Source organism: Anolis carolinensis, unplaced genomic scaffold, assembly GCF_035594765.1.
Source record: "Anolis carolinensis isolate JA03-04 unplaced genomic scaffold, rAnoCar3.1.pri scaffold_15, whole genome shotgun sequence".
Classification (NCBI taxonomy): Eukaryota; Metazoa; Chordata; class Lepidosauria; order Squamata; family Dactyloidae; genus Anolis; species Anolis carolinensis.
In genome coordinates, this window is record NW_026943826.1 from 9,048,089 (window position 1) to 9,068,056 (window position 19,968).

A 19,968-nucleotide genomic window follows, 5' to 3' on the forward strand; every position below is an offset into this window, starting at 1 on the left:
GGATACGGCATGTTCTGAAATGTTCCGTACCTCAAATGAGGGCTAACCAACTGAAGTCCAACAGGATGGAGAACACAAATGGGTTGATCCCCCATCAAGAAAAACTATATAACAACAGGCTCTTAGTAATCACTGGTGTTTAGTTCCAGTACAAAACAGGAGCTTTTTTGTTGAGTTCCAGGGCCAGAGAAGCAGATGACTAAAACAGAAGAATGGCCTGCCTCTGGGAAGCATGATTGTTCCATCAATGTTTAACATATACACAGAAGGGACAGAGAGTTTAATCTATGCTGATGATAGTGCCATCACCGCCCAAGCAGAAAGCTTTGAAATGGTTTAACAGAAGCTCTCCGAAGCTTTAGGTGCTCTTACTGCCTATTACAGCGAAAACTAACTGATTCCTAATCCATCTAAAATGCAGACCAGCCACTGCCAGAAGGGACAGAGAGTTTCATCTATGCTGACGATTTTGCCATCACCGCTCAAGTAGGCAATTGTTATCATGTTGCACTGGGAAAAAATGTTTAACATTTACACAAATGATCATCCATTGTCAGAAGGGACATTGAGTTTCATCTATGCTGACGATTGTGCAATCACTGCTCAAACAGAGAGCTTTGAAATGGTTGAACAGAACCTCCCAGAAGCTTTAGGTGCTCTTACTGCCTATTACAGGGAAAACCAGCTGATTCCTAATCCATCTAAAACACAGACCAGCCACTGCTAGAAGAGACAGAGAGTTTATCTATGCTGACGATCGTGCCATCACCGCTCAAGCAGAGAGCTTTGAAATGGTTGAACAGAAGCTCTCAGAAGCTTTAGGTGCTCTTACTGCCTATTATAGGGAAAAACAGCTGATTCCTAATCCATCTAAAACACAGACCAACTACTGCCAGGAGAGACATTGAGTTTCATCTATGCCGACGATTGTGCCATCACCGCTCAAGCAGGCAATTGTTATCATGTTGCATTGGGGAAAATGTTTAACATTTACACAAATGATCATCCATTGCCAAAAGGAACATTGAGTTTCATCTATGCTGACGATTGTGCAATCACTGCTCAAACAGAGAGCTTTGAAACGGTTGAACAGAAGCTTTCTGAAGCTTTAGGTGCTCTTACTGCTTAATACAGGGAAAACCAGCTGATTCCCAATCCATCTAAAACACAGAGCAGCAACTGCCTGAAGGGACAGAGAGCTTCATCTATGCTGACGATAGTGCCATCACCGCCCAAGCAGAAAGCTTTGAAATGGTTGAACAGAAGCTCTCTGAAGCTTTAGGTGCTCTTACTGCCTATTACAAGGAAAAAGAGCTGATTCCTAATCCATCTAAAACACAGACGTGTCCTTTTCACCTTAAGAACAGACAAGCATTTTGAGCCCTGAGGATCACATTGGAAGGAATCCCACTGGAGCATTGCAGCACAACAACATACCTAGGAGTCGCTCATAATCTTCATCTAGAGATTCAACCTACATGTACAGCGAAGCTTTCCCACAAAGCGCTAGGCTGACTTCATGCAGAATTCATGCACTACAAGCAACAATGCAAAGCTACCAGATTTGCCGGCACCTCAGCATTTAAGCATTCCACTAACACAACGCATTAGAAAAATTGTTTCTAGTGATTTATTTCCATTGGTGTTTTCCCCCCTCTCCTTCGGAAAAGCACATCCGTCTTTCCTTTCCGCGGCGCTCCTACAGCATGCCAATGATTTCACAGGGGACGAGATGACAAATATAGTAGCACTTGTAAGCTTGCGCTTTTGATAAGAGAATCAGGAATAAATATACACATCCTGGTGGGGGAAAGAGCCAGGGCCTCGTCTGCCATGCGGCAAAAAAAGGCAGCTGCCTCAAGGCAATAGATCCAGGCTCCTATTAAGGGGAAGTAAATAGCAACTTAATTAGGCAATTGGGTTTTTGGAATAAACTACACGCATGTAACATTATGTGGCACTTCATCCTGCAAAAATGCAATGATTCTGGGTTGCAACACTGAGTTGATCCATTCTGGGACCATTAGTCCTCTACTCATGCATTCTTATGTTCGTATAATATGTTTTACCCCAGTATGTAATGTTCCCTTATCCAAGGTCATGTGGCCAGCATGACTGCATGAAGCGCCGTTACCTTCCCGCTGGAGCAGTACCTATTGATCTACTCACATTTTCGAACTATTAGGTTGGCAGAAGCTGGGGCTAACAGGGGGAGCTCACTCCGCTCCCTTAAAGCGCTGAACTGCTAAACTTGCGGACCAAAAGGTCCCAGGTGAGGTTCCTATGGTGAGGTTTTGTAAAAAGACACCACAATGGAATGGGTAGACTGGAAAGGCATGTGTCAACAGCTGATTGGTTGTGCCAGCCAGGAACCAGAATTCCGATTGGCCCCTGGTGGCACAGTGCGTTAAAGCACTGAGCTGCTGAACTTGCAGACCAAAAGGTCCCAGGTTCAAATCCCGGGAGCGGAATGAGTGCCCACTGTTAGCCCCAGCTCCTGCTAACCTAACAGTTCGAAAACATGCAAATGTGAGTAGATCAATAGGTCGGGAAGGTAACGGCGCTCCATGCAGTTATGCCGGCCACATGACCTAGAGATGTCTATGGACAACGCCAGCTCTTCGTCTTAGAAATGGAGATGAACACCAACCCCCAGAGTCGGTAACGACTGGACTTAACGTCAGGGGAAACCTTTACCTTACCCTTAATAATATAATATATCGGGTCGGCTTATACTCGAGTATATACAATCTATATATATAAAAGAGTGATGGCATCACAGCGACCCACAAAACAACAAAACTACAGGCCCCCCAACCTCGAAATTTGACAACACAACCCATCATCCACGCCTCTAGGTTGATACAACAAAAAGAAAAGAAAAATAAAGTCCTAATTAGAGAGAGAGGAATAATTGCTTTTATCCAATTGCTGCCAGTTAGAAGGCTAAGCTCCTCCAACTTGGTCTCCTAGCAACCCAATAAAAAATAATAAAAAACACTAAAAATTGATACAATAAAATACTATAATAACAGAAAATAACTAAAAAATAATACAAGAAAATAATAAAATATAATAAATAAAAAGATAACTTACAATAAAATTAATAAAAAAAATGCAAATAACGTCAAATAAAAATTACACAACAATTTTTAACCAATACCACCACCACTTTGCCACAGCAACGCGTGGCCGGGCACAGCTAGTAGTAATATATAATGCTTATATTGCGCTGTGCTGATAATATAATATATTGTATGCACATATAATTTGTAAGCTGCCTGGAGTCCTCTTTGGGGTGAGAAGGGCGGGATATAAATGTCGCTAATAAATAATTAATAAATAAACAATAATAATAGCCTTAAAGGTAATAATTAAAGCGAGGCATTTTATCATTATTTCAAACTGAATGTAGTTTTCAAGGGAAAAGTAGTACCATCATCCTTGTAGACAGATAGAACTACATAAACGGAAAACTAGTTCTCAGTAAACATGAGTGAAGTTGAGAAAATCACAGGCCGAAATCATAGAAGTATACCATTCTCTCCCATCACATTCTGCTCCCAGGAAAATCAAGTCCAACAAAACACAGAACTTGCAATGATTCAGACTTACCTCCGGGCCTGTAGACTACGTCATCTTCCGTGATGAAGGAGGTGATTTCCCCGTTGTCTGTCCTCTCGTAGCGAGATTTCTTCTTGGGAGGCTTCTTCTTGTTCTTCTTGGTGGACTCCTCGGTGGTGGCACTGTTGTTGTCATTGTCCTCGTCCTCGCTGTGGTCGCTCTCGGCATAGTTCTTGGCCCCGCCTTCCAGGGTGCAGCTCCGCCGCGGCCGGGAGTTCTCGCTCTCCCGGGCCTTCTCGCGCTTGTCTCTCTCCCGGTCCCGGTCCCTGTCCCGATCCTTCTCTTTCTCCTTGTCCTTCTCTTTGTCCGCTGTCATGATTCGCCAGGTGCCTTCTTCTGTCCTCTCACGGCTCGGCCTCCGTGAAAGGTAGACAGTGAGCCTGGGCTTCAGTCTTCTGAATTTCCCGCGCAATTCCAGGAAAAATGTGACCTCTCCGACGACCCCGACGTTTCAAAAAGGCTCTTTGGAAAGAGACAAAAACAAGAAAGGAGAGGATTTGAGTCATGAGACATTCTCAACACGTTTTGCTCAAATTTTCAGTGCAAACATTTGGTAATCTATATATATAAATGAGTGATGGCATCACGGCGACCCACAAAACAACAAAACTACAGGCCTCCCAACCTTGAAATTTGACAACACAACCCATCATCCACGCCTCTCGGTTGATACAACAAAAATAAAATAAAAATAAAATCCTAATTACAGGGAGAGGAACATTTATTTATTTATTTATTTATTTACAGTATTTATATTCTGCCCTTCTCACCCCAAAGGGGTTTCAGGGCGGATCACATTACACATATTCATAAACATTCAATGCTTTAACATAGAACAAAGACAAGACAAACGCGGGGCTCCTAGTTGGCCTCGAACTCATGACCTCTTGGTCAGTGATTTGTTGCAGCTGGTTGCTCAACAGCCTGTGCCACAGCCCGGCCCACTTGGTCTCCTAGCAACCTACTCAGCCCAGGGGACAGGCACAGTTAGCCCTCACTTAGGCCTCTTCCACAGATTATCAGATTTGAACTGGATTATATGGCAGTGTAGACTCAAGGCCCTTCCGCACAGCTATATAACCCATTTATAATCTTATATTATCTGCTTTTAACTGGATTATCTTGACTCCACACTGCCATATAATCCACTTCAGTGTGCATACTAAACATAAAGACTACCATACAACAGACATTCAATACCACCACTACCTCAACAATTTCTCGCCAACGCCACCAGAAAATACCACAGCAATGCGTGGGCTGGGCACAGCTAGTAATAATAATAATAATTCCGGTGATGGGTTACAATTTTTTTGGTTTAGAAGTTCTATGACTGGTTCACACTGGCAAAGACCAGCCCAGGATGAAGACCTCAACACTCACAGCTCTGCTAAGCCATGCTTTGATTTTATTTCCATGCCACTGTCTATGAACAACAGTACAGAAGGCAGAGAAAATACTTCACCCGTGAGAAAAACAGCCTCCCTCATAGCCTGCTACATAAAATTGCACTTCTTCAGTGAAGGGAGTAATAAGGGAGTGCTGCCACATATTGTTAAAGCCTCCCGTTCTCACGGTTTGAAGCTCAGCCTTTACCTGATGACTGTTCCCCTGTCAATCTTGGGGCCAGCAATCTGGACTGACAGGTTGTGCATGACATGTCGTTTTGAGCCACAGCCAGCAGAGATGTCAAAAGCAGGCTGGAATCGTTGGCAGCCGCTGCCATGGAAAGCCTTTGACTAAACAGAATTTTGCAGCACTTACGGCATCCGTAAGCATCTTTCGAGCAAAGGCTGAGTTATGGCCTCTAACATGATGTGCCAGTGCGCAACGTAAAGAGAGGCTGGCTGTTAAAAATGAGAGTTTTCATGGGCAATGGCTTTTCCAGCAGCCATCCCGTCCGAATAAACTGCTACTGCTTCTATTTAATGCTTCACTGAATAATGTGCTACATTCAAGATGCAAGACAGGATCTTACAAGTTGGAGCTCATGTTGGAGTCGGTCCAAGATGCAAATCTCATATTTGTCATGAAATCAGTGGTATTGTTGTTTATGTAATATATTGTTAATTAATATATTGTTATCTCAACGGGCTTGCACTGTAAAGCAGACATACAGAAACAAGGAGAAGTAAGAATGAAGGTATGACGTAAATTAGTTAAATTGGCCTCCTCGCATAAAGCGGTACCTAAATTTCCTACTCAACAGATGCAACTCTTTCGGGTTGCTTAGGTCAACAACAAGCTAGGCTGTTTAATGGTCGGGCGCTCAATCCAACCCGGGCTGGTTTTGAACTCATAGATTGCCTCTGTGTCTGTCTATATATGTCGTATATGTTAAAAATTGTGAGAGTTCTGCCTGATCTAAGGCAAACAATTGGCATAATAAAGCATACTGGGTTCAAGTTAACTAGCAAAGAAAGTGGGATGATGGTCATATGGGGAGTCAAGGCTCTTCTGGACTCTTTGACCGGTTCTTAAACACGCTTTGTGTATTCCAGGTAGACTGAAACATACTTGTGGATTATCTGCCTTGATATTCTGGGTTATATGGCATCTGCTTTGAACTAGGTAATCTGAGTCCACACTGCCCTATATCCCAGTTCAATGTTTGGTGCTAAATTCGCAAATATAGTAATTCCTACATAACACTGCCATGTATTGAACTGCTTTTTCTGTTGACATTTTCGTTTATCCAACGCTTTTATTTTTCAGTGATTGGGAGCGCCAAAATTCTGTTCGCTTACACTTGAAAATTACCTAGGGCCAGCCCTGTTTGCCATGTATATGTTCAAACTGAGTCCCCTTCAGGGTGAGAAGGGTGGAATATAAATACTGTAAATAAATAAATACATTCTGTTAGCACTCGTTGACCCCATACCAAGAAATCAATCAGTACAATAACCTGAATACACATTAAATACAACATCCTATGTTCTACCCAAAGCCTATGTGTTCTGCATTGGATCCACAAGCATCCTAAATGGATAGAAGCAATTAACAAGCCATTGACAAAAACGGTAATGCAAAGCCCCATAGAAAGAGCTCTCCTGGACAAAACTAAAGACCCATATAATCTGTTATGGCTGACAAGGTGCCCACAGGAAGCTCACAGATCATCTGGGAGCTGGGATCCTTTGGGTGACGTTTGCCAGCACTCATTCAGAAGCAGATTTGTTCCGTTACTGAGCTGAAAATCCCACCATCAGCCTTGTAAAAGGGTTTTCAGCTCAAGTGGTTTTGAGGCCAAGCTTTAAAAAAATCCCGTTATTTCATTTAATTATTTATTTCATCTGTTTGGTTTAGATCCCACTTTTCTCCCAAATGCTTATGTAGTAAATTAAAACAATGTGGAGTGTGCAAGCCAAAAAACAAAACAAAAACAACCATACATCCAATTAAAAACGTAAATGTTAAAAGCAGTCAGGACACTGAAAACATACATTAAATACTAAAAACAGCACATCTGAATCTCATATCACTCTGTCCTGGCTCCCTTAATGCCTTCACACAATGTGTAACAGAGTGTTATTGGCCGGAATCACAGGGTTGTTGTGTGTTTTCCAGGCTGAGGATGCCTGCCATAAATGTGGGCAAAATGTCAGGAGAGAATGCTTCTGGAACATGACCATGCAGCTTGGAAAACTCACAGCAAACCAGTGATTCCGGCCATGAATCCCTTTGACAACACAGCTACTAGTTCCCAGTCTTGAGGCTTAGGATAGTGAGCCAATGTAACTAACTCCATAGGCACTTTGCAAGTGATAACAACAACAACAACAAAAAAAAAAACAACAACTACTGCTACTACTGCTACTACTATTACTACTACTACTTTATTTTTATATCCCACCTCCATCTCCCTGAAGGGACTCGGGGTAGCTGACATGTCGCCAAGCCCAGATAATAAAAATAATACAAAATAAAATACTGTATATACCCGAGTATAAGCCAACCCGAATATAAGCCGAGGAACCTAATTTTACCACAAAAAAACTAGGAAAACATTGACTCCAGTATAAGCCCAGAGTGGTAAATTTCAGAAATAAAAACAGATACCAATAAAATTACATTAATTGAGGCATCAGTAGGTTAAATGTTTTTGGATAATGACATAAAGCTCAAATTTAAGATAAGACTGTCCAACTTTGTAAATGTAATAGTAGCAACAACAATAGAGAAAAATAAGAAATGTAATAATACCAATAATAATAGAGAAAAATAATAAAAGTAATATTATTATTTATTTATTTATTTCTGATATTTCTGCCCCGCCCTTCTTCCCAAGGGGACTCAGGGCGGCTTACACAACTGGCAGGATCACTACCAGTATATCATAATACAATAAAATAATAAAACAGTTAAAATAGTTAAAATAACATAATAAATTACAATATATAAAAGATATAACACAGTGCAACGCCAAATATATATGCCAATCATCCATCAGACATTGTGCAAGAGTGATTATATTCCTTCTGCTTATGTAATTGTTTTAGTCAATTGTTATGTTTTGTTTTTGTTTTTAATTCTTATAGCGTTTTATAGTGTTTTTAGTGTTTTATTGTACAATGTTTTATGCTGATTTTATATTGGAAACCGCCCTGAGTCCCTTTCGGGAGAGAGGGCGGTATACAAATAAACTTTTACTTACTTACTTACTTAATCCAATCCATGTCAATGTTAATACCAATAATAATAGAGAAAAATAATAAATGTACCATATATTCTCGAGTATAAGCTGACCCAAATATAAGCCAACCAAGATCAGAGTATAAGCCGAGGGGGGCTTTTTCGGTCTTAAAAAGAGGGCTGAAAAACTAGGTTTATTCTCGAGTATATACAGTACATAAAAGTTCTCGAAAAATGAAAGCAAACTCAAAACATCACCTAATGCCCAGTTCACAGGCTGAGTAACTAATGGGAAATAACAATAGTGAGGTTCAATGCTAGGTGCTTTGTCCACCTCTTTTGTTAACACTACCAGGAAAATTACTAAAACAGTAATGGCACATAAATCTGTATCCTTGCACTCAATCATTGGCATCGGCAGACTGAGCAGCTTACACTTCTGCAATAAGCACAAAGCCAGACATGAGCAGATGGTTTTGGTGCGGTAGCCTACTGTGATACTCTATAGAGATGAGTGGAAAAAATAGTACCCAAGAGAAAAGGTCCCTGCATTTAGAGGCCACGAGGTCAAATCCAGGCATCTATGAAGGAACAACTAGCCCACCAGATGCCAGTAAAAAGGAAGCTTGGTTGAACATATTTTATTGTATTTTATATGCCTTGATTTTATATATTTACATGTTTAAAATGCATTTTGATATTGTATTTCATCCTCTATTTGGGCTTGGTTCCCATGTGAGTCCCTTTGGGGAGATGGAGCGGGATACAAAAATAAAGTTATATTATTATTATTATTATTATTATTATTATTATTATTATTAGTGACACAAGGACACATGACACAGCAAACAAGATCTATAAGCTGGATTTCGTATCACAAAATCACAAGTCGAACACTTCTCAAGTGTTTAGGACTGTGTGATGTTGTATTATTATGATTATTATTATTATTATTGACACAAAGACAGAGTATGACACAGCAAACGAGATCTATATGCTGGATTTCGTATCACAAAATCACAAGACAAACACTTCCCAAGCGTTTAGGACTACGTGATGATGTTTTGTATTACAGTAGAGTCTCACTTATCCAATACTCACTTATCCAATGTTCTGGATTATCCAACGCATTTTTTTAGTCAATGTTTTCAATACATCGTGATATTTTGGTGCTAAATTCGTAAATACAGTAATTACTACATAGCCTTACTGTGTATTGAACTACGTTTTCTGTCAAATTTGTTGTATAACATGATGTTTTGGTGCTTAATTTGTAAAATCATAACCTAATTTGATGTTCAATAGGCTTTTCCTTAATCCCTCCTTATTATCCAACATATTCGCTTATCCAACGTTTTGCCGGCACGTTTATGTTGGATAAGTGAGACTCTACTGTATTATTATTATTGACACAAAGACATAATAAGACACAGCAAAAGAGATGTACAGTAGCAAAAATCTTGGATAATAAGGAGGGATTATGGAAAAGTCTATTAAACATCAAGTTACATTATGATTTTACAAATTAAGCACCAAATCATTATGTTATACAACAAATTTGACTGAAAAAGTAGTTCATTACACATTAATACTATGTAGTAATTACTGTATTGATGAATTTAGCACCAAAATATCACAATGCATTGAAAACATTGACTACAAAAATGCGTTGGATAATCCAGAACGTTGGATAAGTGAGACTCTACTGTAATAGATTAATACATGTAATACCAATAATAGTAGAGAAAAATAATAAATGTACCATAGATATTCGAGTATAAGCCAACTCAAATTAAATATTAAACGTAATGATAATCATAGAATAGAATAATAAATGTGATAATACCAATAATAATAGAGAAAGATAATAAATATACCATATATACTCAAGTATAAGCCAACCCGAATATACACTAACAAGGACCCTCACCCGAGTATAAGCCGAGGGGAGCTTTTTCAGTGCTAAAAAAGGGCTGAAAAACTCGGCTTATACTCGAGTATATAAATATTTACATTACGATTCGTAGCAGTAGCAAAATTACAGTTGTGAAGTAGCAACGAAAATCACTGCAACATGAGGAACTGTATTAACACAACATGAGGAGCGGCATTAGGAGGGTTAAGAACCACTGTTCTCGGCGAAGAACGTGGCAAGCACCTTAATGTCTTCTGTAGCCACAAAATCTAAACAATGAGTTTTTACTCTCAGATACTTCCATAATTTCTGGCTATTCATAAGAAACCTTTACATTAATTTTTGTATGGTGGCAAATACACATGTCTAATGAACAAATTGTAGCCGAGCCTATGATTTTGCAATGTACTCTTACTACAATTTAATTTTAATTTGCTGTAGAGCGTCATTTCAGAAAAGCAGGATTATGGCAACACCTCTATTTCTCTGAAAGGGCTTTGAGAGAGTTTATTGACCAATCCGATCTCCCTTCTTGTTTTCAGATGTGCTTCTGCTTGATGTTAAAGTAAGTGCCACAATTTATTTTACAACCTCTTTTCCTAATGTATTGCAGCAGCTCATCAATGGTCCAGAAGCGGAGGAAGAAGGTTATAAATCTAATTACTGTTTTTTTTTTTTCAAAAAAGGAATGGGCTAGATCAAAGGTAACAGGATCAGAAGGTGCTTCTGAAGTCCCCCTCCTCTCTCTCATGCTAAGTGCCTGGTTTCAACTTCAAGGCCTTTGCGCATAAGCTCTCTGAATGCATGCCCACTGTTAGAAAAACCCCAAATACAACTTGCATAATTTGGGAGAGGCCCAGATTGGCAGAATCTACCACGGTCCATCAGTAATGTACTCCAATGTAGTATTTTTCAAAGGCTCTTTGCAACCTATATCACCAATATATGGCAGGCACACTCCTCCTCCCCGCAGCCCCAGATCACATTCCCGGAGGCTGTCAGGGAAGATGATTCAAAATTGCTCAAGTGCCACAAGGATTAGAATGATACCACCAGGAAACAATGAAGCTATTTTTAATTCTGTATGAAAATGGGTTAGGGGGGACAGGGAACAGCACCAACCTGAAAAGAAAGACAACAATAATAATAATAATAATAATAATAATAATAATTATTATTATTATTATTATTATTATTATTATTATCATCCTCAGCTGCTGTAAGAAAATCGCACAGACAGACTACAAGCAGAGGCACAACTATGTGGCCCAAATTGGAACTTATGCCTCAAGTATCACCTCCCAGCAATAATAATAATAATAATAAAAACCAGTACAAGAAAACCGCACTACAAACTAGAGCTGACAGCTGGCAAAACAAAACATTGCACGGAAAGTTCCTTGACAAAATTGAAGGAAAAGCTGATAAGGAGAAGACCTGGCTCTGGCTCACAAATGGGACCCTGAAGAAGGACACAGAAGGCCTGATCCTTGCATCCCAAGAGCAAGCCATCAGAACAAAGGCAATTAAGGCCAAGATAGAAAAATCTGCTGATGACCCAAAATGTAGACTGTGCAAGGAAACCGACGAAACCATTGATCAAATCCTCAGCTGCTGTAAGAAAATCGCACAGACTGACTACAAACAGAGGCACAACTATGTGGCCCAAATGATTCATTGGAACTTATGCCTCAAGTACCACCTCCCAGTAGTAAAGAACTGGTGGGATCACAAACCTGCAAAGTTAATGCAGTTTGGGAACCACTGTTCTAGAAGTATTCTCTCCTGACGTTTCACCCACATCTATGGTAGGCATCCTCAGAGGAAAACAGCCCGGAAAACACACAACAACCCTGTGATTCCGGCCATGAAAGCCTTCGACAACACAATCTCAGTGAAGCTTGGCAAGCTCAGTGGTTCATGTTTGCTGTAATTTCTTTCCCACTGCATAAAACAACCACCAAGATGTCAAGTGACAAGTAAGACAAGAACTCATTGAGTAAGATTACATTTCCTCTACTATCAGGTCATTGAGTCACCTATAGAATATTTTCTACAATTGAGGGAAGCAACATGGACAGTGAAAGCTTATCTGCATCAGTAGAGTTCCAGCAAGAGAGGCTAAGCAGAAAAAAATAAAACGAGTCAAAGAAACAGGGAATTCTGGAAGAGATTATGTTGATGAGATTACAAGAGAGTGGAAGAAGGAAGGAGTCTGGCACCAAAGAAGCCAAGAAAGAGAACATTCTGAATCACAGAAGCAGATGTCACCAAAGGACCGGGGATATTAGGCAGCGCTGCCATTTACCAAGATGTTCTAAACACAATGAATTGCTTTAAGAGCTTGGTCGTCGTCACCCAAACACAAAAAAAGCACCGTTAACAAGTCACAAGGGCTCCCCGCACGGTTGCAGTCACGCCAACTCCAGCCAAGACTTGGGAAATGCTGCAAATGAGGCCAAGCTGCAATTGTTTTCACGCTGTTAGCCAAGGAAGGCGTGCTCTGAAACTGGCCTTTTTCAAGTACAACTCCTCTCTCCAATCCCTGCTCACATCAGACCATTTCCCAAGCTGATACTTCTGTTATGGCTACTCTCCTGTTCTCCTTGGAAGGAGAGATTAATCCCCATTTGGCAAAGTAAAGGGGATTGGAAGAACACGCTGGGCTTAACAACAGACATGGGATGTTGTTTTGGATCATGTCAAATCAATTCATCACATGTTTTTTCCAACAAAAGAGAAAGAGGATGGTTAGCTATATTATACATGGCTTGTACAAAATTGAGTGACAACACGTAAGGTCCCCCCACTGTACAGCTATGGGAGTCTAGAAGTTATAATAAAAATACAATAGATCCGATTTCCATCATCCGACACACCGTATTATCCGACCGCCCAGGACCCAGCCTGGTGAGTGAGTGAGTGAATGAGCCGCTGCTCCTTCGCTCGCCTACCCGCCCTCACTCACTCACTCACTCACTCGCTCACCAGGCCTGGTCCTGGTGATATCGCCGTCATTGCCGGGACCCGGCCTGGTGAGTGAGTGAGTGAGTGAGTGAGGGAGGGAGGAAGGGCGAGCAAAGGAGGGCGGCAAAGGCCCTCCCTGCCTTGCTCACTCACTCACTCACCAGGCCAGGTCCAAGTGCTGCTGGGACCCGGCCTGGTGAGTCAGTGAGTGAGTGAGTGAGGCAGGGTGAGCCAAGGAGGGCGGCAAAGGCCCTCCCTCGATCGCTCACTCACTCGGCCGAGTCCTGGTGCTGCCGCTGTTGTTGCTGGGACCTGGCCTGGTGAGTGCGCGAGTGATTGAGGGAGGCAGGGTGAGCCAAAGAGGGCGGCAAAGACCCTCCCTCCCTCGATTGCTCACTCACTCACCAGGCCGGGTCCTGGTGCTGCCGCCGTTGTTGCCAGGACCCGGCCTGGTGAGTGAGGGCGGGAGGGAGGCAGGGTGAGCCAAGGAGGGTGGCAAAGGCCATTCCTCACTCACTCACTCACCAGGCCAGGTCCAGGGGCTGCCGGGAACCGGCCTGGTGAGTGAGTGAGTGAGGGAGGGAGGCAGGGCGAGCGATGGAGTGCGGCAAAGGCCCTCCCTCCCTTGCTCACTCACTCACCAGACTGAGTCTTGGTGTTGCTGCCATGGCTGCCGGGAACCAGCCTGGTGAGTGAGTGTGTGAGCGAGGGAGGGAGGGCGAGTGAAGGAACAGTGGCAACAGAAGCTTCCTCCTCCTCTTCCTGATGGCCAGCCTGCCGAGGAAGAGAAGGAGGAGAAACAACAGGGAAGAGGCTCCTTCTTCTGCACTCACCCTATTATCCAACGTATCCCTCACAACCTCTGAGGATGTCTGCCATAGATGTGGGCGAAACGTCAGGAGAGAATACTTCTGGAACATGGCCAGACAGCCCGGAAAACATACAACAACCCTATTATCTAACAGTTTTACTTATCCGACATTCTGCCTGCCAGAAAAAGAAAATAATAAATGAAATAAAATAAAATAAAAATATTAATTTTTCCAAGCAATGGCTGTGTTCACCAACAATTCCTCAAATCACTAGCTAGCGTCATGCTTTGAAATACAGATTTATCTTCAGTGGCGGGGGTAGGGGATTGGATAGGGATATTTGCAAATTAATGGCACAAATATTTGGCCAGGATTGAGGAGAAAGAAAGAAAGAACAGCCTCATTGTAATTTGCCTGGCACACCTGAAGGATCAAGAGGGGGGGGGGGGAAACGGCCCCGCGTACCGCTTCTCACATTAATACCCGCTAAGAGGTTTACATGCTTAGAGAGTCAGGTTTTAAAGATAATGTGAAATCAAGTCCGAGAGAAACGCTCCGGGCTCGTAATATCCAGGGAACTAAAAATATGGAGATGGGTGCTCCTCCTCCCATCCCCACCCTCTTTGCTCAAGGAAGCCAGACAGATAAATCTTTTAACAAGATTTGCATGGGTCATGTGTTACCGGTCTTAATAAACACAACAGCCCTATTCTTTGGAGGATTGTTAAGTCTCATATTGCAAGATAAAAAAGGCACTGTGTTCAGCAAATGCCAGATTAAAAAGGAGGTGGTGTGAGCTGTCATTGCTGGAATGAAGGTCGTGTGTGTGTGTTTAAGAACGAGAGACAGAGAGAGAATCCTCCTCATTTTTGTTCAATTTTTCAGTGCAAAGGATCATGATCAAACTGGACACGGGACACGTCTTTAGGGGCACTCAAAGCTACGGGAGCCCTTCGGAATCATATGCATTATCTAAATTAGAAGATCCCACACTGGGAGGAAAGAATTAGAAAAGCTATTATAGGCGAACGATGATTGAACAGATAAACGCAGCATGAAAGGCATCACTTGCATGCGGTATTTCTCACAAGGACACCCTATCTATTTCCAGGGTTCAAAAGGCACGGGCTTGTAAACAAGGGGCTGAAATAAACTAGAATATATTTTAGTACCCAGTAGCACTTTGGGGTTTAGGCCAGTCTATATTTACCTGGTGGTATTTGCTCTTCAGTAAACACACACAACACTCTGCCATCAGTCACTTTATTTATTATTTATTTCTTATTTATTTATTAGCGACATTGATATCCCGCCCTTCTCACCCCAAAGGGGACTCAGGGCGGCTTATAAGTTATATGTACATACAGTATATTATATTATTAGCATAGCACAATATAAGCATTGTATATTACTATATTGTACTATGCCACTATATTGCAATGTTATTAGTAATAATACATGTAATATAAATATACAATTATAATAGTGTATTATTATTATTATTATTATATTGTATTATTTATTTATTAGCGACATTGATATCCCGCCCGTCTCACCTCAAAGAGGACTCAGGGCAGCTTACAAGTTATATCTACATACAATATATTATATTATAAGCATAGCACAATATAAGCATTGTATATTACTATATTGTACTATGCCACTATATTGCAATGTTATTAGTAATATTACATGTAATATACAATTATAATAGTGTATTATTATTATATTATGTTATTTATTTATAAGCAACATTTATATCCCGCCCTTCTCACCCGGAAGGGGACTCAGGGCGGCTCACAAGTCATATGTACATAAAATATATTATATTGTGGGCATAACACAATATTAGCATTATATCTATCTATATAAAAGGGTAATGAAATTTCGGCCTAGGACAAAACAACAAAACTACACATCCCAGAAACACTAAACTTGGCAGCACAACCCCTCATCCATGCCTCAACGTTCATAAAACAAAAAGCTCCAGCTACTCCCAAAAACGGTCAGACTTTGAGACTGCAAGGCTGTTCACTGCTATTCCACCTGGCCAACAAAGGATTCTCATCAGCCACAGCAACACGTGGCCGGGCAAAGCTAGTATTACTATATTGTACTATACCACTATACTGCAATATTATTAGTAATATTACATGTAATATAAATATACAATTATAATAGGGTATTATTATTATTACAGTAGAGTCTCACTTATTCAAGCTAAACGGGCTGGCAGAAGCTTGGATAAGCGAATATCTTGGATAATAAGGAGGGATTAAGGAAAAGCCTATTAAACATCAAATTAGGTTATGATTTTACAAATTAAGCACCAAAACATCATGTTGTACATCATGTTCTGTTTTTTTGACAGAAAAAGTAGTTCAATACACAGGAATGTTATGTAGTAATTACTGTATTTACGAATTTAGCACCAAAATATCACGATATATTGAAAACATTGACTACAAAAATGCCTTGGATAATCCAGAAACGAGTCTTGGATAAGGGAGACTCTGCTGTATTATTATTATTATTATTATTATTATTATTATTATATTGTATTATTATATTGTATTATTTATTTATTAGCGACATTTATATCCCACCCTTCTCACCTAGAAGGGGACTCAGGGCGGCTTACAAGTTATATGTAAATAAAATATATTATATTGTTAGCATAGCACAATATAAGCATTATATATTACTATATTATTTATTATTATTATTGTTATTGTTATTATTTGCGACATTTATATCCTGTCCTTCTCACCCCAAAGGGGACTCAGGGCGGCTTACAAGTTATATGTACATACAATATATTAAATTATTAGCATAGCACAATATAAGCATTATATATTACTATATTGTACTATACTACTATATAGCAATATTATTGTAATTATTGCATGTAATATATAATATATAATTATAATAGTGTATTATTATTAGATTGTATTGCATTATAATATAATATGGGGGTTGGTGCTCATCTCCATTTCTAAGCCAAAGAGCCAGTGTAATTATTATTATTAATAATACAGTAGAGTCTCACTTATCCAACATAAACGGGCCGGCAAAATGTTTGATAAGCGAATATGTTGGGTAATAAGGAGGCATTAAGGAAAAGCCTATTAAACGTCAAATTAGGTTATGATTTTACAAATTAAGCACCAAAATATCATGTTATACAACAAATTTGACAGAAAAAGTAGTTCAATACGCAGTAATGCTATGTAGTAATTACTGTATTTACGAATTTAGCACCAAAATATCATGATGTACTGAAAACATTGACTACAAAAATGCGTTGGATAATCCAGAACGTTGGATAAGTGAGTGTTGCATAAGTGAGACTCTACTGTATTACTTTACATCACAAAATACACCCAAACCACAGAATGTACATTTTCTTTGGCACAGATTTGATGGACTGCTCATCATTTTGTTGGAATTAATTTTATATATGTTTTTAAGGTTTTTATCATGTATTTTAATAATGTTTTAATGGATTTATATGTATTGTTTTGCTTTTATGATTGCATTTTTGGGCATTAAATTTTGCCAATTTTTGTAAGCCGCCCTGAGTCCCCTTGGGTGAGAAGGGCAGGGTATAAATGTTGTAAATAAATAGTTTGAGTTTTCCCCCTTTTCTTCCTTACTAATAAAGCAGCAGAAAGGAATCTGGAATTGGTTGCTAATGAAGCCAAGGTTATGAATGTTAAATGAAGGGAGCAATGTGTCACTTCGGGTCATGTTTCGATGCTCTGGGTTTGTTTGTTTTGGGGAAATGTTTTTAAGGAAGCCAAAAGCAAAATATTTCCAGCTAAGAGCCACAAAATAGCAGATAATTGCACTTGGCTGACAGCGACCGAAAAAAAGGGGGAAGGAAATAAAATTATGATGGCACAACAGCGCTTACATTTTCTGAGTTAAGGACATGAGAGCTCTCTGCAAGAAAAATGGCTAACAGGGGAGCAGGGAGCAAAGTGTTTGGAAGGAAAGGAAGAATGAGATGGGAATGAGAAAAATGGCATTGTTTCAGAAAGGGAGACAAAGATAGAGACAACGTGACACCTAGCAAAACAACAACCCAGTAAACCAAACACCCATGCATGCCAGTTAGTACTTTCTCTACTTTCTAAGTCTTCTAGGAGGCAAATCACCAGGTTTCTCCATAACCTTTTGGAGATTTTACGATCATGGTGTGACCTTGTTAGAAAAATGAATCCATAACCTTTTGGAAAATGAATCCATAACCTTTTGGAAAATGAATCCATAACCTTTTGGGAAAATGGCATTCATGCAAGGCAATTAGGTTTCTCAGTTGTTAAACTGATGTTCAAAAACAGTTCTTCCTCTTCCTCTAATTTGGACTTTATTTTTCTAGGGTTTTTTTGTTTTTGTTTGAAGGACATATTTTGGATGACTATGTCTTTTGTGGCCAAATTTGGTGTGATTTGGTTCAGTGGTTTTGTTGTTTACTCCATAGTAAAACGCACATTACATCTTCTATATATATAAAAGGGTAATGAAATTTCGGCCTAGGACAAAACAACAAAACTACACATCCCAGAAACACTAAACTTGGCAGCACAACCCCTCATCCATGCCTCTACGTTCATACAACAAAAATAAAAGAAAAATAATTAGGAGAGGGAGAGGAATAATTGTTTTTATCCAATTGCTGCCAGTTAGAAGGCTAAGCGAATTTAGCACCAAAATATCACGATACAGTAGAATCTCACTTATCCAACATTCTGGATTATCCAACGCATTTTTGGAGTCAATGTTTTCAATATATCGTGATATTTTGGTGCTAAATTCGTAAATACAGTAATTACAACATAATATTACTACGTATTGAACTACATTTGTTGTACAACATGATGTTTTTGTGCTTCATTTGTAAAATCATAACCTAATTTGATGTGTAATAGGCTTTTCTTTAATCCCTCCTTATTATCCAACATATTCGCTTATCCAACGTTCTGCCGGCCCGTTTATGTTGGATAAGTGAGACTCTACTGTATACTGAAAACATTGACTTCAAAAATGGCTTGGATTATCCAGAAGCTTGGATAAGTGAGGCTTGGATAAGTGAGACTCTACTGTATCAGCAATAATAGAGAAAAATAATAAATGTAATAATACCAATAATAATAAAGAAAAATAATAAATGTAATAATACCAATAATAATAAAGAAAAATAATAAATGTACCATATATCCTCGAGTATAAGCCAACCCAAATATAAGCCAACCAGGACCCTCACCCGAGTATAAGCCGAGGGGGGCTTTTTCAGTCTTAAAAAAAGGGCTGAAAAACTAGGCTTATACTCGAGTATATACAGTGATTCTTCTCAGTATATAAAAGACAGACATGTAATTCCAGGGCTTCATATCAAGCCCTCCAATGATTTCTACAGAAAGACTAATTTCTACAATGTGGGAGAATGTTATCTCGCAGATGGATCACTAACAGAATGCCAATCCTAAGCAACCAGATTCAAAAGGCAATTTTATAAATGCAAGTCACCTAACCATGAGAGTCATCCTCAGCTGATGGAAGGCAGCCTTCCGGGGGTGGTGGTTTCACCGCTTTGGAGCGGAGGGTGGGCGAAGGTTGTTTCTGCCCCCTTTGATCTATCTGGTTCAGTCATGTTCTCATTAAGCCAGCCATAAATAAGACTGTCGCTTAGAGAGGAAGGAGAGCTGTTGGGCGTGAAATGCAGCTTCACACATCAGCACTTTGAAGACAGAAACTGACACCCAAGTGCTAAGTATATTGTCCTTTTAGTTCTTTCCACATTTCCAGCTATATTTAGGGAGAAGCCAGGAAAGACTCTGTAGGTTGCCAATCGAGTGCCAGCAAAACACACACTTTGGTGTAAACTAAAAGAGAGTTTATACTCACAGAATGGTCTACATTGGTGCCGAAGTGTTCCTTGATTTACTAATATTTCTTGGTTTATACTGTAATGACTTGAACAACCTTTCCTTTCCGCATCTCTTCAACAGC

The 19,968-nt window shown here is 39.9% G+C and overlaps 1 protein-coding gene across 11 annotated transcripts in view; it reads right to left on the bottom strand.

Annotated features, from left to right (window-relative positions):
- rere (arginine-glutamic acid dipeptide repeats) overlaps positions 1-19,968 on the bottom strand; it is a 384,137-nt gene that overhangs the window by 242,420 nt on the left and 121,749 nt on the right. For all 11 annotated transcript variants that reach the window (XM_062965666.1, XM_062965664.1, XM_062965661.1 and 8 more), the window contains exon 2: positions 3,616-4,086. In XM_062965666.1, coding sequence (XP_062821736.1) covers positions 3,616-3,940 — 325 coding nt within the window. In that variant the 5' untranslated portion in view covers positions 3,941-4,086. The remainder of the gene's footprint in view (positions 1-3,615; positions 4,087-19,968) is intronic.